General features: G+C 37.9%; 1 protein-coding gene and 1 long non-coding RNA gene across 4 annotated transcripts in view; both read left to right on the forward strand.

Annotated features, from left to right (window-relative positions):
* Positions 1-26,932, forward strand: part of CERS6 (ceramide synthase 6) — a 389,110-nt gene that overhangs the window by 199,567 nt on the left and 162,611 nt on the right. For all 3 annotated transcript variants that reach the window (XM_077154067.1, XM_077154069.1, XM_077154068.1), the window contains exon 4: positions 7,584-7,641. In XM_077154067.1, coding sequence (XP_077010182.1) covers positions 7,584-7,641 — 58 coding nt within the window. The remainder of the gene's footprint in view (positions 1-7,583; positions 7,642-26,932) is intronic.
* LOC143677722 (uncharacterized) lies at positions 7,657-26,640 on the forward strand. Its single transcript, XR_013172834.1, has 2 exons — positions 7,657-24,861; positions 26,472-26,640. It is a non-coding gene; the product is annotated as an uncharacterized LOC143677722 (long non-coding RNA).

Below are 26,932 nucleotides of genomic sequence, written 5' to 3' on the forward strand. Positions count from 1 at the left end.
CAGCTGGCAGAACTCCCTTTAGCATTTCTTGTTGGGCTAGCCTCTTGTTGACAGATTCTTTCAGCATTTGTTTGTCTGTGAAAACCTTAAAAAATATATTGTACCACTGCCTTCTCACCTCCATAGTGCCATTTGAGTAGTCTGAACTCAGTGTTATATAGTTTCCCTTGAATGTAATAGATTGTTTTTCTCTTGCCATTTTCAGGATTTCCTGCTTCTCTTCAACATTCGACATACTGATTAGTATGTGTCTTGGAGAAGGGCTATTTGGATTTATTCTATCTGAGTTCATTCAGCTTCTTTGACTTGCATATTTATGTCTTTTTTAAGGGTTGGAAGTTTTCCCCCAATATATCCTCCACTAATCTTCCTAGCCCTTTACTCTTCTTCTCTTCTTCTGGAACACTAGTGATTATATTCGTGCACTTCGTTTTGTCCATCATTTCTCTGAGATCCAACTCAAAATTTTCCATCTTTTTGCCATTATCTTGTCTTCTAGTTTGCTTATTCTTTCTTCTGCCCTTTCAAATCTGCTGTGTGTATCTCTGGTATATTTTTTCTTTTCTTTTTTTTTTAACATGGGCAGGCACTGGGAAATGAACCCAGGTCTACAGTATGGCAGGTGAGAACTCTGCCACTGCACCACCATTGCCCACCCTCTAGTATATTTTTAATTTGGTCTTTAATTTCTGTGATATGTTCTATTTTTCTATTTAATATTTTAAATTCTTCTTTATATTCTTCTTGTGTCTTCTTGATATCCTTTCTGTCATTAGCCAACTCACTGATTTTATTTAGTAGAGTTATATGAATATCTTTGATTAGTTGTTCCAAAGTCCATGTCTTCTCCAGTGTTTTAATTTGGTCATTAGGCTGGACTTTATCTGTGAGCATCTGTATATGCTTTCTCATTTTCTGTTGCCTTCAAAGCATGTACTTACCTTAATAGGGTTACTTTGGAAGTTGATTTCCTCCATTATTCTAAAGTTTTGCATTTGTGGGATGGGTGTTGGGCAGGATGTGGGGATGGGACAGGGCACAGCAGTGAGGTGATGGTTTGTGACACAGGGATAGGCATGGGTTGGGGTCTCTGTACTGGTGCCTCAGAGCATAGGTTGTGGTGTTCTCGGATTCTGTGAATGGACTGTGGGAATAGGATATAACTCAGACAGGTATTAGAGTGCAGGAACAGGGCATTGCATGGAGGATATAGAGGAAGGGCACAACAGGAGATGGATAGGGGTCTGTGCAGATACACAGGGGCTGGTACATGGCTGCTACATAGACCGATTGCGGTAGGCACATGGAGCACGGGGTTTGTGGGCATCAGGGTGCAAAATTCAGGGCACAGAGGTCATGATGCAGGTGGATGGCGTGCCCGTATGTGCTTGCCTGTGTGGAGGGGGCCCAGGGGAACCAGAATGTGAATGCCTGTGTGCTTAGGGGCAGCACGCAGGTTGCGGGGTTTGCAGAGTGTGGGTTGAGGGATGGGCATGACTGGGGCCCTGGCATGTGTGTGCAGCTGTGGGGGTCAGGACATGGGTGTGCGTTTGTGTGGGGCATGTGAGGGCCCTGGAGCAGAAGTACACCTGTGCACAGGGCAGGGTCTGTGTGTCATGGATGTACACGTGAGCACCTGCCCAGTGAGGGAGATGGGACGCTTGTGCCAGGGGGCCAGGGAAGCATGTGCTTATGCACGGGGCTGGGGGGGTCCTGAGGCGAGGTTGCGCACATGTGGCACATGTGCAGGGCAGGGGGGCAGGGTTCAGGGTTCGATGTGGGTGCCAAAGTGGCAGGATGTGAGTATGCATGTGTGCATATCTGGGAGGTGGGGCACTGGTGTGTGTCAGCAGTGCTGGAGACCAGTTCGGGGTAGTGGGTTGCAGGGGTTGAGAGGTAAGGGCATGGATGCATAGGGGCTGGGGCAGTCAGTAGTATGCACACGTGCATATCTGTTGGGGCAGGGCCCAGGTGTGTGTGTACGCAGAGCACAGGGGGATTGGGGTAGGGTTGAACATTGGCATGGGATAGGGATGGGTGTGGCCTGGCAATGTGGGTGAGCGGTTGCACAAAGCTGGGAGGCAGGGCAGTGGTGGGTGTTTGTGTGGGGCTAGGTCAACAGGGTGCAGGGTTAGAGATCATGGTACACAGATGCATGTGTGCCAGGGCTGGCTAGATGCAGGTGTGCATGTGTGCAGGTCTCAGCAGAGCGAGTTGTTTATGTTTGCCTCCGCAGAGCTCAATAGGGGCTGGACAGGGTTGGGCAACTGGGTGGCTGGGGGTGGGTATGGCACAGAAGCATGGATGAGTGTCTGCAGGGAGTGGGTAGGGGGAGTGGAGGAAGAGAGGCATGGGTCCTGGGGTGGGGTGGCTGTGTGAGAGTATGCGTGTGTATGGGAGAGGTGAGTGGGGCCAGGTGGGAGTGTGCATGTGTGCAGGGCAGGGGTGTGGGTGGGAATGCACAGGTGTGGGTGGTTGGGGCGAGAGCGCTTGGAGTGCCATGGGGTAGTGCTCAGGTGCCTAGGATATGGGGGAGGGGCCGAGGTAGGGTTCGGGTACGTGAGGCATGGGGAGCATTACCGGTTGCAGGAGTGGGGCATTGGCATTGGCGTGCATGGGTGTGGCACATTCAAGGAATGCAGCTTGGGTTCCTTCCTAATCCTGTTCTCCCTGTCTGTGCGCTTCTGAGGGCTTTCATTTGGAAAGTGCCGCACTGGGCATTTTGTACTAGCTGGATGGTCTTCTAATCTCTGCATCTCAATTCCTCAGCTTTTGCAACCAGGGCTTCCCTATGTGGTGTAGAAGACTCCCCTAGGTCACTTTTACCCTGGATTTGCTGTCCTGGTTTTTTTTCTGTCACTTCTTTAGCTCTTCCTTGGAGCAGGGGTGAACTCAACCTATCCTATTCCACTATCTTTACGGAAGCTAAATAATGTATTCTTAAACAACCAGTAGGTTAGTGAGGAAATCAGGAAATATCTTCAGGCATATGAAAATGAAAATACAACATACCAAAACTTATGAGACAAAGCAAAGGCAGTGCTGTCGGGAAAATTTATAGCTCGAATTGATTTGTTATAAAAGAAGAAAGATTTCAAATCAGAGACTTAACCTCAAAACTGGAAGGACTAGAAAAAGAAAAGCAAAATAAACCTAAAGAAAGCAGAGGAAGGGAATGACAAAGATTAGAGTGAAGTTAAATGAAACAGAGAACCAAAAAGCAATAGAGGGAATAAGCAAAACCAGAAGTTGGTTATTTGAAATAAAATTGACAAACCATTAGCCAGGCTGATAGTGATAAAAAGACAAGACATAAAGGACTAAAATTAGAGATGAGAAGGCAGTCATTATTACTGGATCCATTGAAATATAAAAGGCATATTGGAGGATACTATGAACAACTGTACATCAAAAAATTAGGTAATCTAGATGAAATGGACAAATTCCTGGAAACAAATGAACTACCTACACTGACTCTAGAAGAAATAGAAGAGCCCAATAAACCAAAGAGATTGAATCAGTAATCCAAAACCTCCCAAGAAAGAAAAGGCCAGGACCAGATGACTTCACAGGAATTTTACCAAACATTCAAGAAGACATAACAGCTATCTTGCTTAAACTCTTCTAAATGATTGAAGAGGAGGGGTCACTCCCTAGTTCATTCTGTGAGGCCAACATCATGTTCATACCGAAGCCAGATAGAGATATCACAAAAAAGAAAATTGTAGACCAATTTTCTTATGAATACAGTTGAAAAAATCCTCAAGAAGATAGTAGCAAAACAAATCCAATAGCACATGAAAAGAGCTATGCATCAAGATCAAGTGGGTTTATCTGAGGTCTACAAGTGAGGTTCAACATAAATAAAGAAAATCGATTAATGTAATACATCATATTAACAGAATGAAGGAAAAAAAAAACAAAACATGGTCATATTAATGCAGAAAAGGCATTTGAAAAAATCCAGCATCCCTTCTTGATAATCAAAACACTTAGAATGCTAGGAATAGAAAGAAACTTCCTCAACATGATAAAGGGCATATATGAAAAGGGTGCAGCTTACGTTGCACTTATTGGTGAGACAGAAGATTTTCTCTCTGAGATTAGGCATAAGACAAGGATGTCCACTGTTACCTCTGTTGTTCAAGATTGTGCTGGAACTTCTTGCCAGAGCCATTAAGGGAAGAGGTAGAGATAAAAGATATCCAATTTGGAAAGGAGGAAGTAAAACTTCCCCTATTTGTAGATGACGTGATCCTATATACAGAAAATCCTGAAAAATCCCCAACAAAGCTCCTAGTGCTAATACATTAATTCAGCAGAGTGGCAGGGTACAAGATCAACAACCCCAAATCAGTAGTGTTTCTATACACAAACAATGGGCAGCTGGAAGATGTCCAGAAAAACTTCTATTTACGATAGCAACTATAAGAATCAACATTCTAAGAATAAATCTAGGCAAGGATGTAAATCATTTGTACACAGGAAACGACAAAACATTGCTTAAAGGAATGAAAGACAACCTAAATACATGGAAGGACATTCTGTATTCTTGGATTGGAAACTAAATATTGTTAAGATGTCAATTCTACCTAAAGTGATTTATGAATTCAATACAATCCCAATCAAAATTCCAACAACCTTCTATGCAGAAATGAAAAAGCCAGTCATCAAATTTATGTGGAAGAGTAAGGGGACCTGAATAGCCAAACATTTTGAGAAAGAAGAAGAAAGCTGGAGGACTCACACTTCCTGATCTTAAAACTTATTACAAAGCTACAATAGTCAAAACCACATGGTACTGACAGAAGGACAGACATACAGACCAATGGAATCAAATTGAGAGTTCAGAAATCAACACTCACATTTATGGCCAAATAATTTTTGACAAGAGAGCAAAGACCTCTCAACTGGGAAAGAATGTTCTTTTCAAAAAATGGTGTGGGAAACGAATCTCCAATTGCAAGAGAATGAAGGAGGATACCTGTCTCACACCATATATAAAAACCAACTCAAAAAGGATTAAAGAGAAGAAAAGGATCAAAGACTTTAAGTGTTTTAAGGTGCTGGAATGCGATATACCAGAAATGGAACAGATTTTAGAAAGGGAATTTAATAAGTTGCAAGTTACAATTTTAAGGCTGTTAAAATGTCCAAATTAAGATACTAAGAGGAGGTTACCTTCACTCAAGAAAGGCTGATGCCATCCAGAACAGCTCTAGCAGCTAGGAAGTCATGTGGCTAGTGTCTGCTGCGGTCTTTGGGTTCTAGACACCTCTCTCAGTTTGTAAGGCAAGTGGTGACGTTTGCTAGCTGTCTCTCCTCTTTTCATAAGGCTTCTCCCAGTTGCTTTCCTTCCACATCTCTAAACATCTCTGTTTGTGTGGGCTCTGTTGGTCCTATAGCTTTTTCCAAAATGGTTTCCTCTTAAAGGGCTCCAGTAAGCATCCCTACTATGCATGGTTGGAGACACATCTCCATGGAAGCCATCCGATCAAAACTTACCACCCACAATTGGGTGAGTCACATCTCCATGGAAACAATAAAGAAGCTCCCACCCTAGTAATATTGAATGAAGATTAACAAGCGTGGCTTTTCTGGGGTACACAACAGTTTCAAACCGGCAAATACCTAAATATATGAACCAGAACTCTTAAACTTCTAGAAGAGAATGTAGGGAGGCATCTTCAGGACCTTGTATCAGGCAGTGGCTTCTTAGACTTGACAACCAATCAAAACAAAAATAGATAAATGGGACCTCATCAAAATTAAAAAATTTTGTGTCTCATAGGGCTTTATCATGAAAGTTAAATGACAGCCAATATAAGGGGAGGAAATATTTGGGAACCACATATCTGGTAAGGTTTAAATATCCAGAATATATTTTTAAAAATCCTTCAACTCACCAACAAAAAGGCAAACTAACCAATTTTAAAAATAGACAAAGGATTTGGATAGACATCTCTATAAAGAAGATATGCAAATTGCCAGAAAGTGCATGTAAAGATACTCAACATCATTAGCCATCAGGGAAATGCAAATCAAAACCACAATGAGGTACCATTTCCTCCCTTAGAATGGCTATTATTGAAAAAAAGCACAACAGAAATTTACAAATTTTGGAGAAGATGCAGGGAGAAATAGGAACATTCATTAATTGATGGTGGGAATATAAAATAGTGCAGCTGCTGTGGAAGAGTTTGGCTCTTACATACTCAGAAAGTTATATGTAGAATTACTATATGTCATGGTGACCACACTTCTAAGTATATACCCAAAAGAATTGAAAACAAGAACTCAAACAGATAATTGCACACACTGTAGTTCATGGTAGCATTTTCACAATTGCAAAAAGATGGAAGCAATCCATGAATCCATCAACCAATGAATGGATAAACAAAATATGGTATATACACCCAATGAAATGTTATTTAGCCATCAAAAGAAATGGATTTATGATCCATGTGACAACATGGATGAACCTTGAAGACATCATGTTGTGTGAAGTAAGCCAGACACAAAAGGGCAAATATTATATGATCATACTGATATAAAATAATTAAAATGAGCAAATTTATAGAGTCAGAATCTACAATATAAGTTACCAGGGGATGGGGTAGGTATAGGGAATAGGGAATTATGGCTTAACAGGGTTCAATTTAGAATGATGGAAATGTTTTGGTAATGAATGGTGTTGATGGTAACACAACATTATTGATCTTATTCCCAGCACTGAAATATGTATCTGAATGTGGTTAAAAGGGGGAAATGTTAGGTTGCATATTACAATATGATTTTTTTTAAATTCATGGAAATGCACTATACAGACCATGGTATTAAACCATGGACTATAGGAAATAATATAATTATAGAAATGTACTTTCATCAACTTTAAAAAATGTTCCACACAAATGCAAGATATTAGTAATAGTTCCATGGGAATACAGTGTTTAATGCTTCATTGTTCTGTAAACCTACAACTTCTCTAATTAAAAAGAAAAGTCAAGGTCTAATAGCTAGACCCACAGTGTAGAATGGTATAAGGTTGTCATTTACAATTCTTTATCAGATGAGTGATTTCGATTCTTTATGCCATCTTTTAGCAACATCTACAAAAATGTTAATAAATATTCTTAAAAGACAAAGAAGACCTGATATCACAATATTGAGGCTTGTTGACATTACTGGTATTTTAAAAACAAATATAAAATTAAGTCATTAAATCTGAATCAGAGAAAGAATTCAAAACTCTCTTACATATACCTTCATATTGTTGAATCATATTCCTTCATGAGTGGTTAGCAAGAGGAAATTTACATGTTGGAGAAAGAAAAGATGAGAGAAAGGGCAAACATGGTAACTGGATGAAGAAAAATTCATGCTATAAGTTTAGTTATTAATGTTCAGAACATTGCAGAAACATGTACGTCTACATATGTATGTGTTCAGCTAGCACTGAAAACGCTCAAGCTTTAATACTTGTTGGGGGACAAATCTAGTAGACTTTTTTCCCCTCAAATATTTCATAATACATGTAATATATAAACTGAATGTCATGGAATTTTTTTTTTAACCTTCTGCAGGTGGAGATTTTCATTTTCCCTTTATATATTTACCTATGGAATACGGTACCTGAAAAAGGTAGGATCTGTCAAGTTGTTTTATATAATTCTTTATGTAACTGTTAGCCTGTATCTTATTTTTTATGTGTGTGACAGTAGTAATATTTTTTAACAACTGTAACAGGCTTCTTAAGAATTATTTGCATATTTTATTTTATTTAAAACAATATTTGTAATTTATTCCTTATAGTAAATGATTTTTTAGGGATATACCTAAAAAGCTTTTGACAGCATTTTGTTTTTCATATGATAGATGTTGCTAAGTCCCATGCCCACTCTAGTTGGTTACTTATTACGAATGGGCATTAGGAGCCTTATAAAATCCGTCTACGACTTTCAAAGAATTTAGATAGAGTTTCCACATCATACAACTTGTAAAAAAATCAGATGTCACAATGTGGGTTACTGCTGCAGTTGTCACCAGGAGAAATTACTATTTTAGTATCTTACATAGTTATTAAGAGGGAAGTGCCAACTGCTGGTGGAAAATTCATTTCCTTTCATAGACTTTCCTTCTGCTGCTGCCTTGCTATATCTTGCATGTAATAGAGGCACTTTAATGTGTGAAAGTAATTCTTTGTCGCCGTCGCTCTCTTTGACCTGGCATTTAAATGCTATTCCAGACAGGTTAGGCTGCTTAAATTCAAGATTCATGAAATATTATATTCTCATAGTCATGTGCATAGTAACAATAATGATTTGGTAGAAAATTGGAAGTTATTTTAAAAGTTATTCTATGGTATAAGCCTCTAAAGTGATGTAAATGTAATGTTTATTTATTATAAACAAATTTCCAAAACAAGGTATTGTAAATCTAGTAAATTTTATTGTAAAAATTAAGTTGAAAATGTAAATACATTTTTAAGGTGTGAATTATACAATATTGTCTCCCTGTGGCAAATTCTATTATAAGCAGTGCTTGCTACCCAATACCTTATTTTCTTAGGGAAAATTTTATTTTTACATGTTGCCCTTTCCTTTGATAACTGTATTTATTTTTCACTTAATAAGATCATATGGCCCAGAGACTATTTGAATACATTTAAAAGGATGTCATTCTGTAGGGTTTCTAAGTATGAAGAAATTCACAATGGGGGAAAATAAATGTGGTATAAATGGCTTAGTTTTGGAACTCTGCTATTCTAGTTATGAAATTTACTTATCTGGGGAAAAATGGAAAGAATGGCTGTAGAACCTTTATGCTTACAACTTGCCATTACCTTGCTTGAGGAAACAGATCTGAATGGAGTTTCAGCTGATATAGGAGAGGTCTCCTATGTGGGAATGTTGAATTACTACTGAGTTCATGGTTTGGAATTCATGTCTGGTTCCATTAGTGAAGGACTTAATGGTGAGCAAGGAAAGCCAGAGAAAGCCAGAGCTCTTTTCTTCTTTTGCCCTTTCCCAAAGACCTGCATATGTGGTCTCATTTATGGCAAGCTGGTCATCTGTCATCAGAACAGGGATCACTTTGTGATTGACTCTGTCTCTAAGCAAACTGAACAGAATGAGAATAGTTTTCATCCACCAGGCCCTGGATAAGGCCTGTTAGTACAGTGTTTGCTTAGCAATTGATTTTCCTTTAACTGCACGAGCTACATACTGGTTCCTTTTCAGTTGCCTCTACTTATAACTAACGTTTAAAACATGAGAAAGAACTGGACATTCTTCTTCTTGTTGAACTAATATTTATTTGTGTTTTATTCCTTCAATGCTATTTAAGAAGCTCTCAGTTTTAGGTGAGCCATCTGGTTTCATCTTAGTCATAACGTTTGGTAGAAACATGCAGTGAGAGAAAAACAGAACCCATGTGACCAAGCAGCTGGAAAGAACATGATCACCTTTTTTATCCAGAGACATTGGGTGGCCTTCTAAAGGTCACAGATTTAGTTTATCTCAAGGGCTGAAACTGAAATGAACAGACACACCACTCCCTCTTATCCAGTACTTTCACCACTTCACTGGTTTGGGCTAACCTCAACATGATTTCCAAATAACTTCCTTCTTTGGTTAAGTTCACAAATTTGACCCAACTAAGTATGTTGTTCTTATTTATGAACTATTAAATACGTTAAAGGATATTTAAAATATATTTCTATTAATTTTCTTGGAATGGGCAATATATTTGCCTATCTAAACCAAGAAAAATCTTATTATAATGGCAGCATCAGAAATAATCAGAACAAGGCAACTCAAATTTTCAGAATACCCTAGATGTTTTAAAGTAAGAAACGTTTCCATCAATACAGCATGAAAATGTATTTGCATTCAATTTTTTCCAAAAAGTAAGTACGAAAATTCTCATATAATATGAGGATAATGTATCAATTTTAAGAGGTGAAAGGCCATAGCTGCTTCTTCCTCCCAAACTCAAAAAATGTGGATTACTACACTGGATATTAGGAAAAATGCCTGGGTCGCTTATACTGTCCAGTTTTCATCTGCCTTTAGGTCAACTGAACCTGAGACCACTCAATTTTAGAATGGTTAAAATGACTTTAAATGCCTTTGTAATTCTTTGATTCATTTTAAAAAATAATTACACATGCCTACTCTGTGCAAAGGACCATGCATCCACAAACAGTGGATTAATAATCTTTAAAAATAATAAATTAATTTAAAAAATCATAGTGTTTTCCATGTAAAAGTTATTATGCATATCATTTAAACACCTCATTTTTTAGATGAGCATCAAAGCACCAATCTCTAGTTTAAAAACAGTTTGGTTTTCTCTGCTATATTGACATACATTGAAGCTTTATTAAGTTCTGTTAACATTTCCAATTATAATTGGCTCGATTCCATTGGAGAGACTATATACATTTCACTGGGTTTACCAAGTCACTGTTGATTTTCCAATGTATAAATATTATTTAAGTACTCTCACTTTAAATATATTTTTATCTTTAGAAATAGGGCAGTTGAAAGTTTTAAAACACATATAAACTAGGTTTATGCCAATAAATATTTGCCCTGCTTTTAGTCTGGAGTCCTCTGAGAAGCAGATGCCAAGAAGTGATTAAACATGCAAGAAATTGATCAGGGGATAACCCGTAAGAGAAAACTGGGAGAGAGCTGGAGGGAGGCTGGCAGAGTGGTCAGACCATAATGTAAACCTGACTCTGAGTAAAGAAGAGAGGGAAGGGAGGAAGGAAGGTTGGATGCAGCTATTAGACTGCTGGGCCTTTCTAAGGAAAATTCAGTAAGGCCTTCAGGAGTCCTGAAGCCACAGTTGCCTTCAGAAACTGGAGGTTTCCCAGAAACTGGCCTCTGCTTTCCATTCCCGTTGTGCTCAGTCACTGGCTGGGAGCAGCCTGTGGACAGCCAGGCCTGGGCTGCAGCCGGGATCCCCAATGAATTAAATTCCCAGCAGTGGAAATGGTACATTCTCATGGCTGCCACATATACTTTATAAATATTCCAGCTATTCCGAGCAAAGTTAAAGGTTACATCATGGCATAAAACCCTATGTGACATAGAAATTATGTTTTCATTTGCAGGGTATCTACAAATAAAAGGAAATAAGGTTATTTGTCTTAATCTCAATTATGTCATATTGCCTATAGTTAATATGTAAATGTATCTTTGAGGTTGACTTCCAAAATGAGTGTGCTAGGGTCCCAGGCAGTTACTATCTCCCTTGTATTCTAAAGGTGACACAGTTTGGATAATAAAATACTTGACTGCTTTATACATGAATAGTTCTGTGATAAATAATGAAATAAATGGCCATATATTTTCAGACACCATGTAAGGTGTGTGTATGTCCTTTTATATGAAATCAACAAAATATTTTCTGTAGTTTCATGTTGACAAATAAGATATGGGTCTCATCTACAGTATGCAATAATGCTTAAATGTACATGTGTTAATCTGTTAACACATGTAAATTGGCTTTCCTTTCTCAGCTTAGAGTCCTCTTTATAGATAGCACTCATTTTGATAATGGAAATAAACTATAAGGCATTGACTTAACAGTCATGTTGGTGAACAATTAAGCAAAAGTCTTTACTCCATATTAATAGGTTAGCAGGAAATATTTAAATAATTCAAAGATAATCCTGACTCAATAGTCTGCGTCTCTGATTGCTGACAAGTGACTCTTTGTCCATAAATATAATTGGCAGAAAAGAGTACTTTTGTAAAAGAAGAACCAAAATTACTTCATGTTCTCTAAAGCCCTAGCACACAATGTATTCATGCAAAAATGAAACATTTTTCTAGGTCCCCTAAAAGAAACCACATATCAAGTCTTACAAAATAGAGTAAGCTATCTCTTCTATCTCTCATGTTAATTTTTTCTCATTCATATATCAAGTTTATTTTGGTTGGATCCTTTTAATATTTTCCTATTAGTTCCTTGATCAATTTTTTAAAAGTATAGTATCTTAGGAAGGCAGTGTAGATATATGTGCAACAAGGAGACAGGTAAATATTTTTTACTAAAATCTTAAACTTTTGGCCTTGAGACATTTTATATCACAATCCATTTTGCACAATGCATGTATATAATTAAATAAAAATTACTCAAGATATATCTTCATCTATCTTTGTTTCAGTCAGGGTTCCATCAGCAGACAGAAATTACACCAGTTATTTTAAGAGTGAGTATAATGTGAAGAATCATTAACCAGATCTGAGAGAGCAGTAGGGGACAAGCATACTCAAAAGTGATCTACGGACTGTTTGCTACCAATCTGCAGTGAGATAAGGAGTTTGCACCAGAATGTAAATCAGCTCACTGCTTCTTTCATCTATCTTTGAAAAACGGTCAGCAGAACTAAGCAGTGTGTTTAGTAACATTACCATTGTGACGCAAAGTCCTGCATTGTCGCGGGTCTGTAACAAACATGTCCAGAACTGGAACTAGTCTTCAGATCACACTTTGATTAGCACCATACTGAGGTCTCACAGAGACAGTGATAGCAGGAGGCACTTACCACTCCAAGGACTCCAGACAAAAGGAAGAAGTTAGAATTTTCAGAACCTAGAAGCTTGAAGGAGGAGGAGCCTTCGAGTTGAAGAAAAACTCCGAGGCAGGAACCCTGACCAGCCCATGTCTTAGGGAGCACAATGAAGCTGGTTCTGGGAATGTGGAAAAACTGCAAACTGAAGCCAACTGCTGGTACTGGAAGGAACTGCCCGTGCTGGAGTGAAGATATTTTGTTAGGAGAACGCTGGTAAGAACAGGAAACCAAACCAAAAAAGGAGCAAGTCTCATCTTCCTCTTGCAGCCTTACAGGCTCCCCCTAGAGGCTGAAGTCAGTAAGGCTCCTGCTCCACAGAGCCCACAGAGGTGTGGTTTGCGGTCCCAGCCGCCTCTGAAGTTGAGACAGTATTTTAATAATTAGCCCAACCTTACCATAGGTGCTACACTCCCTGATAAACTCTGATAATTTTTATTTTAGTTTAGTTTATTACATTTTTAAAATATGCAGGTTGCATATTTTGTTGACATCATGATGAACCACCAGGTGACAACTTGCAGTTTGAAGAGTACATGCTAGACTGAGCATTTTGCCCATTTCCCGTAGACCATCTGGATCTGATCTAAACTAAGGCACAGTCTTTCATTATGTGTGTGGTGTGCTTTTCAAAATCCAACGAACAGGAGCTCCAGCACTTTCCCTACTGTCACTGTTCCTCTTTTGCTTATTAGTTAACTTGAAACATTTCTGAAATGGATACAGGACTAACATCTTCTTGCTTATTTTGATAGTGCAGCCCAGCCACTACAATGTATATGCATTTTATATTTTGTTCTTTTTGTCATTTTTAAAATTTGAAATTGCTTGGAACGTGTCACTTTTTTTTCTCATTTAAATATTCGGTTAATGTTTTTTTTATTTTATTTCACTGAGTATGTAAAAATCCTAGGTGTTTATAATGGTCTGTGGGTTTTTAAAAGTTACAGGATTGTTCATAGAGATATTATTCACAGTGGGAAAAATCTGATAGCACCAAAGAATCCAGAAATAAGAGAATTGTTACAATCATTAGGGTAGCAATCAAAAAATCTTGTTTTCAAAGAATGCTTCATTTGGCTGGAACATATATATATCATAATGTTGAATTTTTAAAAGAAGAGAATAAAATGTAGGCATAATGTGCTCTTTTTTCATGCTTCTTTTCTAAAAAAATATTTTTATTGAGAAATATCCACAAAAGTACAGCCCAATCATATTATACAATGACTCACATTATCATCACATAGTTGTATATTTTTCACCATGATCATTTTTAGAACATTTGCATCACTCCAGTAAAAGAAATAAGAACAATAAAAAGAACTCTTATATCCCATACCCTTTATCCCTCCCTCTCATTGACCCATAGTATTTCAATCTACCCAATTTTTACCCTTTATTTCCTATTTTATTTATTTTATCTTGTTTTTTTTACTCATTTGTCACTCATTTTTACTCATACCCTGGATAAAAAGAGCATCAGACACAAGGTTTTCATAATCACATAGACACATAGTTGTAAGAGCTATATAGTTATACAGTTTTCTTCAAGAATCAAGGATATTGGAACACAGTTCAACAGTCTCAATTTCCCTCCAGCCACTCCAAAACACCATAAACTAAAAAGGGATGTCTATATATTTTGTATGAATAACCTTCATAACCTCCCAACTCTCTTTGAAATCTCTCAGCCACTGAGGCTTTATTTTGTCTCATTTCTCTCTTCCCTATTTTGGTCAAGAAGGCTTCTCAATCCCATGATGCCGGGTCCTGGCTCATCCCTAGGAGACTTATCCCATGGCACTTGCAATTGTGCTTAATGGGGCCTTTGCTCTATGAAACCTCATTTTTCTCATCTGTAAAATAGGAAGATGATGCCTTGGCCTGGCTTATACTCAACTTTTGTATAGGAATACCTCGAACACTGCTTTGGAAATGTATGTCATGATAATAATTATTACCGATCACCAGGTATGCTCTACTGGGGACTGTGAATGATTAAGTCTACTATAATCCCTTGCATGCAACTTTTAAATAGTGTGCTGCCTCACAGTCAGTAAAATCCCTTGTCATGGCCATGTTTGACACTTGCAGATAGATAAACATACTTTCTAGAACAGAAATATCTGGAATGACTTTAGATGGTTCTTCTTCATTGCTTCCCCTTATTACAGCCTCCTTTTTACCTTCTACCTACATCTACCCTATAGCTTATTTTTTATTCCTTTGGTACCTTTCATTTGCCCACTCCAGTTTCCTTCTTCGTTGGCTTGTGGCTGGCATTCTTTCAAAGACCAGGGAGAATCTAAGAATAATGTGATATAGTGAGGGCTCTGAAGTGGAAGTCAGGAAGTCTGGGTTTGACATCTAATTTTGCCATTAATTTTGCAACCTTAAGCAAATCACTTACTCTCTCTGGAATTTAATGGCTTTATCTCTGAAATCAACAATTTGGATTAACATATAATGACATCTTTTAACTCATGTCCCAGAATTAAAAGAAGAATTTAAAGTTGTTTAATACTATGGTATACTGGTATACCCTCTTTGGAAAGCAATGTGGCGATAAGTAATAATCATATGTTCATATACTTTGGCCCAGTAATTCAACCCCTATGAATTTGTCCTGAGGGAAGAATTACATGGGAGCAAAAATATATATGTTCAAAGTTACTTATTGCAACTTAAAAATATGCATATATATATATATATATACATACACACACATGCACACGTGACAAATTTAAAATAGTGCTTAAAACAATCCTAATGTCTAATATTTGTGGAATCATTTAATAAATTGTTGTTATTAAAATGACAAAATAGCTTGTAGCCATTTAAAAAAGATTAACTATAAAGTAGTAACTTTAGTGTTAACAGTTCTATTAACCCATTCAGTAGAACTTTACATGGAAATAAGCAAACTATTTTATGCAATTTGTTTTTGAGAATCATATATATAGATAAAAAGAAAGTAGCAGGCAAAGATGAACAGACTCCTTTTAGAGAAGTAGAAATATGGATAGTCAATTTTTTTTCAAAATGAATTTAGTACCTTCTTTCCTATTAAAAAAATAACTGTAAGATGTAAGAATTAGAACGGAAATGACTGTGCATAAATTTAGTTATACATGGATTGTGAAAGGGCTAAAGTTGTGAATTTTGAAGAGGAGAAAAAGATTTTAAATAAAAGTTGAATTCCATGTACATGGCAAAGAAATACAGAAGCTTGGTCAAAAATCCCAGCTCTCATGTTCATCTAGTGCTTGCCGTCTTATCCCTGAATTTTCTCCCTGGAATTCCTTTATATAATTTCATTGCCCTGGAATAGTCCCAGCATAGGCTTTCTAAGGAGTTTTTGTAGTATCTGGTATGATTCCAGTAAGATTCAAGGTCTATTTCCGCAGCAGGTTTAGATGGCCTATATGAGGAAATAGCTTGGAATTCTTCTTTCCAGATAGTTCTTTTACAGACTTCTCTCACAGTTGAAGTCCCACCAGTGTGGAAACCCTGTTACTCAGAGAATCACTGATGATGGTAGTAATAGCAGCAGCTAGAGTGTATGGGGCACTCACTATGTACCAGGCATTAGGGGATCACTTAGCATTCATTTGTCATCTGTTGCACAATATACCCCTCCTTATAGATGAAGAACCCAAGACTTACATGCCAGTGATTTTTCTGAGGTTCCATAGCTAGTAAGTGGGAAGGCTGGATTTAAATGCGGGTATTTTCGCCATCGTGGCCTACTTGTGACCACTATCATTACCGAGTCTGTGGATGTATGTGCTGATCAGGATTGTCCAGAAGAAACAAAAGCTCTTATAAACTGTATTAATACTGAGACTGCAGAGTTCAATTTAATGATGATATTCAAAAGGCCCAAAATAAGCAGCATTCTGGCTTTATTCAGCTACTTCCAAATGAAGGGACCCTGGCAAAGACCAGAATCTGTCTCTTGCTGCAATCTCAGTATTTTTGAGTCTCATCACATTTTCAGACTGGGTATAGAATTTCCTTTTTACACAAACCAATATAATTATGCAACACGATTTTTTCTTTCCTTTTATCATGTATTTTATTTTCCAAAATGTGACTAGCCAATCATTAACATAATATTTACAGTACGAAGCTAGTTGGGACAACTCATTGTTTTATATAGCTTAGGGAATATGCTTATGGGTGAAATGATTCATTGCCTAGGACAAATTAGAACTTTTTCAGATGATAAATGCATTGAGACAGTATCGAGGTTGTAGTTTATAGCTTTTTGTTTAATGAGATCCAATAGTTTAATTTTGATTGTATAAGATTTTCTCTAAAAAGCATCGAGAAGCCTTTTCTCCAGGTTGTCTTCTCTTTGTGTTCCAGTTCTATATTGAGAAAATGACATTTCACATAAACAGCCTTCTCTAGGCAGTGAGGCAGAAAGATTTCAGGTCTCCCAGCAGCAGTTCATGAAACTGAAAGAAGCACTTGTATTAATTCCCAAGTACAAGGGGTGACTGCTACCTTACTGAATAATACATGCTTTTATGTACTTATACAGGGATCTGTGGACTTGGTTCTTTATCAATCTATGAATCTTATCTTTTCAGCTCACCTTTGTAGAAACTCTAGAAGTAAAGAAAAAGCTAACTTCTATTTCTGAATCTACCAAATGTCATTTTAATATGGCATTCATTATGAGACAGTCCCCTGAAGGGATAGACTGATACTTCTCAAAAGTTTAGGGCTGAATTTGACTCTGAAAAACATAGGTCCTCACTTATATGCTGTAACAAAGCTAATTCTACAGGCTTCCTTTGGCTGTTGGCAGTGCCTGAAAACTGTTCTACATTAGTATTCATCTCCTGTTTCCATGGGGAATAGAAAACTCGTAACTCACAGAAGAGTTCAGGTAATTTGGTATGAAATATTGATTCATGTATCAAAATCTGTACCTGCACTTCACTCTGCATTAGCTGACTCATCCGGTTCCTCTCTGACACTTAAAGAAAAATCATTTCCTGAATTCAACAAGGAAAACGTTATTCTTATTCAGCTTTGTTATAACTCAGGGCAATGGGCTTTCCGTACAATAATCATCATCAAAACATTTTCCTCATCAACAATAATGAAATGAACCAGAGGTTCTTTGCTTAAAACATCAGCTTCCTGGGGGAAGTAATAAGATGTCCCACTTCTGCCTGTGAAGCTGGTGTTCCTTATCTGCAGGAAAGGCCCCGCTTCTCACTGTGTGTGTTTGAGGGGGGCGGGGTTTGTCTGGGACAATATGTGATGCCTTGCACAACAGCAGGCATTCCGATCCGTCCAACTCACACTCTGAATATAGCTCCCTTGTGTGACTCCAGAGAAACCCTGGCTCAGGAAACAGCTACAGTCTGGGCCTGCTATACTCCTGTCCAAGGTGGAACAAATGGTTTAGTGTGCTTCGTTTCGTTTTGTTTTTTTGAACTCCCTTTTCCTTTATTAACGCACATGAGAATAGGCCTGGCTGGCTGGGGCCATGCTGTCACTGCCTAAGATTTATTGACTACGAGCCTAGTTGTGACACTAGCCACCTTGAAATGTCTATTACAAAGTACAGAGAAGATGGCCATCTTATCCTCAAGCAGTTTAGGTTCCCATTGTCAGTGACCAGCAAAAAAGGGATAAAACTAATAATTTTGCAGGTGAAATTAATCTATAGTACAGAGGTGATTTTATAGGGAAGGGACATAAAGGAGCCTGTTGGAGTACTGGGAATGTTCTGTATCTTGATCCGGGTTGTGGTGACATAAGTGTATACTTACGTAGACATGCATTCAGATTTCTGTGCACTTAGACTGTACACTTTACTGTGTCTAAAAAAAATAATAATCATGGTTTTTGATAAGCTGATAGCTGCCACATAAAGCAATCTCTGCATCTTGCTGAGTGGAAATGTGGACACAAGGCCTTTGGGGATGAAAAGCTGCTATTTAAAGGGCATTCCACTTACAGCTGCTTCCAAGAGTTTCTGTTCATTACTGATGGGAAATGCAGATCTCTTCATTGGTTCATTCTTTCCTTTGGTACTTGTTGAGCATCTGCCCAATGACAAGCATTGTTCTAGGTACCTGGGATGAAACGGCTAAGGGAGTCTAAGTCCCTGGCCTTGTGGTGCTAAAGTCATTACTGCTTTTTCTCTGGAATCATCAATAGCTCAGGAATTTAATTCAATTTAGCTGGCATTTGTTAAACACCTACTATGCTCAAGGCAGATACAGAGAAGAGTAAGGCATCATTCCTGCCCTCAAGGACCTTATAACTAGCAAGGGTGCTAAAGATTAGTTATAAGTACTATGAGATGCAGCTTTCTGATAGGGGTTATACCTACAGATTCAGTCCAAGTATGGAAAAGGGATCCAGCTGATGAAATTGAAGAAAACCTCGTGGAGAAGTAGCATTTAGTTTGAACCCTAGAAAATGGGTTGACATTGACAGGTGGTAGTGAAACATTTTTAGGTGGAGAGTACAGAGTGGGAAAACTGGGGAAATATGGGGTGCATTTAAGATAATATGAAAAAGAGAATTGGGAAATAAAACTGGAAATGAGACCGGGAGGGACTTGAATGTTACCCTAAGGAGATTGGACCCTAAGGCCCAAGAGGGCTTAGTTCTTGGCCACGTCCTCATTTAAAGGAAATCGGTGTTGGTATTGAACGGGCATAGTTCCTTTTCCTTTTCCTGACCCCACCCTGGGGTCTTGCATGTTGTTAATTCAGGGCTGTGCCTCTTCCCCATGTCATCTTTGTTTTCCCTCCCTTCTTTCTCCCCATACTCAAAGTGGTAAAGAAATGAAGTTGAGAACTAAGGATGATGGTGGAGAGTCATCTCAGTTTCTTTCCCTCTGGCCCAATCCAAGTATTAATTGCTGTGAAATTAAATCCTTAATTCTACCCTGCAGAGCCTAACCGCTGAGCCTTGACATTACTATTCCTCCATTACTGTTGCAAACTCTTCAACAAGCAACATGATTATTCAAATCACTGGTCCTTCCCCAGTGGACCCAGTCCTTGACTTCATAAACTTCCACACTTTCAAATTCCAGGTAGGTGTCATTCCTAGCAGAAATGTCAACTCCTTTCAGACATTTCTTTTGATGGTTAAGCTGATTTATTTTCATGGCTTCTGCCCTGGCTTCCCGTAGAATCTATGCTGTTCCCAGTTTTCCCACTAATGATTAGCACATCTAACGAAAGCAAACCGGATCAAACTCTCCCATCCTCTATGCCTTTCCAATGCTCCAAACATTCTTATCCCAGGCAGGTCAGTGTATGTGGCCACCACGGGGTTTCCTGTGTGTGTGTGAAGCATCCCTTTCTTAGAATAACACTGCTCACTTTTACCCAAAGCCTACCAGCCCAGGCTCTTCATGGATACCCCTCACCACTGAACACCTGTAACCTCAATCCTGCAAATCTCTACCTTAGTGCTTATTTTGCTAAGTTGAATTAAATATACGTAAAACACTTAGCTTAGTCCCTGAGCCATGGTAGGTGTTCAATATATAGAAACTATCGTTATTATGATTACACAATAAATATTCAGTACTTAAAAGAGGGAGTGTCTTGTCTGTGTGCTTTTATCTCAAGTTTATCTCTGTCCAATTCTGTAAACTGCTCAAGACAGGGCCTTATACCTCATGTATAGTCCCTATTGTTGATATTCTACTAAGAATTCAGCAAGTAGTTCACAAAAACTTGAATAATGAAATTTGAAAGTGTGCCAGTTTACTGTTCCTTTTTTTTTTTTTTTTTTAACAATTTTGTTTAAAAGTTTTGGGGAAAATAACTTTAAAATTGTCTAAAATCAGTATGAAGATAAGCTGAACATTCTCATTATTTCTGGTTACCTGTTTCCTATTAATGTTGTACTTAGGGTTGGCAATACAAAATAAATAAGTAGAAAGACTTTTTTCCCCTGAGCTGGTAAATGGTTTTAATGATGGCCTAAACTCTTCCTTTCATATGATTAGTAGATCCAACCAGGTCTCCTCTTAGAATGTCAGTGTATTAGTTCTGAGTAGTTGGTTGGGGATTCCTAGTGTTTTTGCCCTGTGTGTGCGTATGCGTATGCACGTGCGTGCAGGTTTGCTCTGGTTAGTAAAGCTGTGTTGACTGACATTTTTTTTTTAATTAAAAAAAATTAACAACAAGCAAACAAAACAATAAGATATCATTCCATTCTACATATATAATCAGTAATTCTTAATATCATCACATAGTTGCATATTCATCATTTCTTAGAACATTTGCATTGATTTAGAAAAAGAAATAAAAAGACAACAGAAAAAGAAATAAAATGATGATAGAGAAAAAAAAGTTATACATACCATACCCCTTACCCCTTGCTTTCATTTACCACTACCATTTCAAACTAAATTTATTTTAACATTTGTTCCCCCTATTATTTATTTTTATTCCATATATTCTACTCTTTTGTTGATATGGTAGATAATTGGAGCATCAGACACAAGGTTTTCGCATTCACAGAGTCTCATTGTGAAAGCTGTATCATTGTTCAATCATCATCAAGAAACATGGCTACTGGAACACAGCTTTACATTTTCATGCAGTTCCCTGCAGCCTCTCCACTACATCTTGAACAACAAGGTGATATCTACTTAATGCATAAGAATAACCTCCAGGATAACCTCTCGACTCTGTTTGGAATCTCTCAGCCACTGACACTTAGTCTCATTTCACTCTTCCCCCTTTGGTTGAGAAGGTTCTCTCAATCTCTTGATGTTAATTCTCAGCTCATTCTAGGGTTTTTCTCAGTCCCTTGATGCTGAGTCTCAGCTCATTCCAGGATCTCTGTCCCACGTTGCCAGGAAGGTCCACACCCCTGGGAGTCGTGTCCCACGCAGAGAGGGGGAAGGTGGTGAGACTGCTCATCATTTTGGCTGGAGAGACAGGCCACATCTGAGCAACAAAAGAGGCTCTCTTGGGGATGACTCTTAGGCCTAAATTTTAAGTAGACTTGACCTATCCTTTGTGGGGTTAAGTTTCATATGAACAACCCCTACGACTGGGGACTCAGCCTGTAGCTTTGGTTGTCCACACTGCTTGTGAGAATATCAAGAATTCGACTTGGGGAGGTTGAATTTCTCCTCGCTCTCACCATTCCCCAAAGGGGGCTTGCAAATACTTTCCACTCACTGATGAAATCACACTGGGATTCATCAGGGCATCACTCTGGACAAACCAACAAAATCTCATGTCCTACCTGAGATTCCAAGTACTTATAACTTTCAATCAAACTATCTACATAAGTTATATGAGGAAATGCTGTAGTCAAAATATAAATTTTGTAACAAATACACATTTTTTGCTTTAGTCTCACACATAAGGTGACATTTTAAAATATTAATTACCATCTATTTTCAGCACCCTGCAATAATGACATTCCTTTATTCTTCCTCATGCAAAAACATTTTTAAAATTTGTGCATTGTACATTTCACTATTGTTATACACTCTAGGCATTCCTAGATTATACCATCTCAATCTTTAACATCTATCTTTCTTTCTGATTTCATTTATGTTGACTGACATCTTGAGCCCCACTGCTAGGAGGTTGCAGAAAGGCGCTCCATGAAGTGTAAGGGATTCCATTACTGTAATGTTAATGGAGTAATCAGAGAGCATTAAACTGATCCTTAGTTCCAAAACTGAAAGATCAGCATATTTTCCCTTTCCTTGATAGTACAGGTGTCCTCCTAGTCTGATGAAAGTTACTGGGCAGAGTATATCTGTTTCACATTACACTTTCCTTTCATGCCTGGAACAGAGAAGGCCCATACTGCTTAAAGCCATTAGTGGCAGTGTTCTAGGAAATGTCTTCATAGTAACCTGGATAGTAGGCTGCATTTGATAATCACAGCACAAGTAAGTAAGTTCTGTTCCCCCAAGCAATACATGTATTTCCTTCCATAACTGAGCCTTTATTAGGGGCTTAAGAATAAACAACGCAGTATCATACTGTGGAGTTTCTTAACAGGGTGTGTGGTGTTCAGTGTTAGCGGAGAAATTATGTTTGCTTCCAACTATTCAATACAAACGGGAGGAGGTAATAACTAGACTGTGATGCTCTGTTGTTTGGTTTTTTACATCATTGGTATCTGAAGTGTGAAGCAAGAAACAGCACCTTTCACTTTCCTCCTGATCATGGCTCCTCCCACTGTCACCAATTTTTTTTTTAGCATAGTGGTTGAAGCTGTAGAAAAAATTGAGGAAATTGCCCTTTGTTAATTAGCTTGATTTCATTTGAATTATGAAAAAAGAACCATATAAAAACAACATTATTAAATGCTGTGGGATGCAATTTGATTTGGGTCCTATTGACCTAATGTACAAAGAATTTTTTTTCTTTTTGTCTTGGCAGGGAAATAAATTCTTACTTGCCTTTCTTTGTTACCTGCTTCTTTGATCCCACAGAATGGACTCCTCTAGTTGATTTGAGTTTTGTATAAGAAGTGTTGATAGGCGTGGAATGTGGTCAAGAAAGACTGGCAAAATTCTCATTACTGAACACTACCACTGAGAAAAGTGGAGTCCTAAAGATTACTTATCAAAACTTGCATAGCCCTTTAGATGAAAGTATAGAGATAAAAAAAAAGTATAATTTAGATCTTCATACTGGTCTGTTATTGTTTGAAACTAAGTATGGACCATGAAAATGTTTTATCAAGATGTGACATTTATTCATTCAATAAGTAACTGCTGGTAGGATGAAATCTAGCCTTTTAAAAAAAGGTTTTGGGTGGGCAACGGTGGCTCAGTGGCAGAGTTCTCGCCTGCCATGTCAGAGACTAGGTTTGATTCCCGGAGCCTGCCCATGCACACCAAAAAAGATATAGTGTGGTAATATGCAAAAGTTTCGTGTATTGGCGTTTTTAGACATCACTTTAGAAATGCTATTATTTTCCTTTTATAAGTTTTCCCTGACATACATTTAAATTATGTATTATGCATTTGAATTTTTAAAAACTAACCCTTAATATAACATTGGAGGTTTTCTCTTTATGTACTCAATGCAGTAATCTTAGGTCAAGAAATTGATAGCAGTACAGACTGGACTCCTGAAATTGGCATTGTGAGAAAAAATACTAATTTGTGACTTTCTTTGCTTGAAAATCTGTTTTGCCAGCCAAGAAAAAAATATGTATTTTATTTAGTAGCTGACTCCAGTAAATGCAGTCACACTTTATTGGTTCAAGCAATTAAGCACAGATGAAATAGACTTTAGATTAGTAATACTTCTTGTATTGTTATTTTGAAGACTTTTTTTATTTTTTTGCTATTTGTGCTGTAGTGTATTAGGGATGTGCATCTCTTTTTCACACTGTGTACTCATAACATTTGTCCCAAATAAGTGATATTTTATTAAATTATTTCATCCTTTATAAATGTATGGCATCCTGCTAATTACCAAGTCAAAGGGGAAAATGATAAAATGGTAGTTCTCAGACTTGAACGTGACTCAGTCCTCTGAAAGGTTAGTTAAAACAAAGATTTCTGGGCCTGTTCCAGAGTTTCTGATCAATAGGTCTGGGTGAGGCCTAGAGAACTGCATGTCTAACTAGTTCCTAGGTGGTAAGTAATGATGATGCTGGTCTGGAACCTCACTTTGAGAAATACCATGTGATAATGCAGTACCCAGAGAGGCTAAATATGTACCATGTATATTATTGTTTCCTACGACTGCTATGGCAGATTATCACAATTTTAGTGGCTTAAAACATCACAGATTTATTCTTTCACAGTTCTGAAGGTCAGAAGTCTGAAATCAGTTTCACTGGGCTAAGTGATGATGTTGGAGGGGTCGATTTCTTCTGGGGCTCTGAATGTAGAATTCACATACTTTCCTTTTTAGGTTCTAGTAAACTGCTTGTTTTCTTTGGTCTACTGTCCCTTCTCTATCTTCAAATCATATCACTGCAATCACATTGCCTTTTCCTCTTCAGTAGTCAAATCTCCTCCTTCCTCCTTCTTATAAGAATGTTTATGATTACATTTAGGGCCCATTCAGGATACTGTCCTCCATCTTAAGATCCTTAATTTAATCACAGTAATGGCAAAGTCCCTTTTGCTATATAAGGTAAAATTCACAGGTTCTAGTGATTATGATGTGGATGTCTCTGAGAACCATTCTTCAGCCTGCCATATGATATAAATCCCCTACCTGTTTCTCCTAATCTCTCAGAAAGCATTTGCTGATGTATCCAGAGGGAAAGAACATTTGGTATGTTTAAAGGTGGTTATGTTCAAAGGTAGAGCCATTTCACCATTGCCTCTTATATGAAATGGGACATGATTTGTAAGATGTAACACATCTGTTTTTGTATTATGTTCATATTATTCTACCATCCAAAAAAAAAAAAAATCACCAAGGAAGAATTTAATTAATTTAACAAAGTTTGATTTTATTAAGAGCTTACATAACCCAAAATATGAATGTTTTCCATGGGAGGGTCAATATTCCTCATCTTTAAGGATCTTATAGGCTAATAGAAGATATGACTTGCTTACAAGTATATTTGACAGCAGCAGCACATGATATAAAGAGACCTTCAAGGTGAGAGAAGGAGGCGGGGAAATTTTTGACAGGGTGCTCAAGGAATGCAGAACTGAGAATGTGGAGTTTGGAATGATTAAAGATAAGCCAAGAGGGTGAAGGGGTAGAAAAGTTCTGGGGGCGTACTAAAGATGATTAGGCTTGAATTGGGGGGAGCAGGGGTTTGTGGGGCAGGGAAAGAAAAAAGTCAAGCACAATGATGATGAGAGGTGCTTTGGTTTGCTAAAGCTGCCAAAATGCGATATGCCAGAAACAGAACAGCTTCTAAAAAGGGAACTTGTTACATTAAAAGTTTACAGTTCTAAGGCCATGAATTAAGGCAAAATTAAGGCACCAACAGGAGGTTACCTTCACTCAAGAAGGACTGATGCTGTCCAGAACACCTCTCTCAGCTGGGAAGTCACATGGTGACTCTGCTAGATCTCTCTCCTGGCTTCTCATTTCTTAAAGCTTCCCCAGGGGTGCTTTCCTCCTGCATCTCCAAATGTCCCCGGCTGTGTAATCTCCATAGCTTTTTCTAAAAATGGTTCCCTCTTAAAGGACTTCCAGTAAATGACCCCACCTTGAATGGGTAAAGACGCATCTCCACAGAAACCACCTAATCAACAGGTCCCGCCCACTATTGGGTGGGTCACATCTCCATGGAAACAAGTTAATCAAAAAGATCCCACACAGCAGTATAGAAACAGAATTAAAGAACATGGCTTTTCTGAGGTACACAACAGTTTCAAACTGGCACAAGAAGTAAGTGGTAAAGACAGCAAAGATTGATTGTGAAGGCAAGAATTTCGCTTCTGTTTTGTAGGGAAAAAGTAAAGCAGTGACAGACAGTTGAACTATGACTGGAGAAAGACTAAGTGTTGCAGTGTGAAAAATGATTTAGAAGTGGAAAAAAATGGCAGCAAGGAGTCCTGTGTGGGCCAGTCCAACAGTTCCTGGCATCAGCCACTTGCCAGTGACAACCGGTTCTTATGTATCACTTCTGGATTTTGTCTTAAGTACACCCAAGAAAAGTTGGAAGAAGGTCAATTTCAGACAGGTTGACTGTTTCCTGCTTGTTAGAAAGGCTTATAAATTACTGAGGAGAGAATGTTGAATTTTAAAAGAGAGAAGACAAGAGAATAGTTTCAACGTATTTAAAAAGTTACTTCTAAAACAGGGGGAGGGAGAAAAGGTGAATGTCTTAAAATGATTTCTCCTGTTTCTTTTTCAGAAGAATAGGTATTTATTACCAGTTAGCAGAAACGTCACTATTTCCTTTGTAATCTTTTCCACAGGTGTGAGAAATCACTTTTGGTTTTCATCTAGAGTCCCTAACTTAGCAGGAGGAAAATAATCAAGGGACATCCACATTTCAGTGAAGATAATGAGTATCTGTTCCTTATTTGGCTTTTTAAAACTTTTTATATTTAGTATGAAAAACATATAATAAAAAAAAATTACTCAGGTTCTGTGCTTCTTGAGGAGAGAAAGTGGGCTCTCAGGGAATGAAAAAGAAGGGTATTCAGTCATGGCAGCCTGTAATATCATAGTTAATGGATCTTCTCCCTAACCCTCGGATTTATTTTATGACTCTCATTTTAAAAAGGAAACAGTCTCAGAGAAGTTAAGTGGTAGAGCTGGCATTCTTTACCCGTATTCTTCACTGTCAAATGACCTCTGTTACTAATAAGAATCTCCTGTCTCAACATTTAGTCAAATTCTAAAAAACAAACTTATTCAGTGATATTATGTCTTA

Source organism: Tamandua tetradactyla, chromosome 3, assembly GCF_023851605.1.
Source record: "Tamandua tetradactyla isolate mTamTet1 chromosome 3, mTamTet1.pri, whole genome shotgun sequence".
NCBI classification, from domain to species: domain Eukaryota; kingdom Metazoa; phylum Chordata; class Mammalia; order Pilosa; family Myrmecophagidae; genus Tamandua; species Tamandua tetradactyla.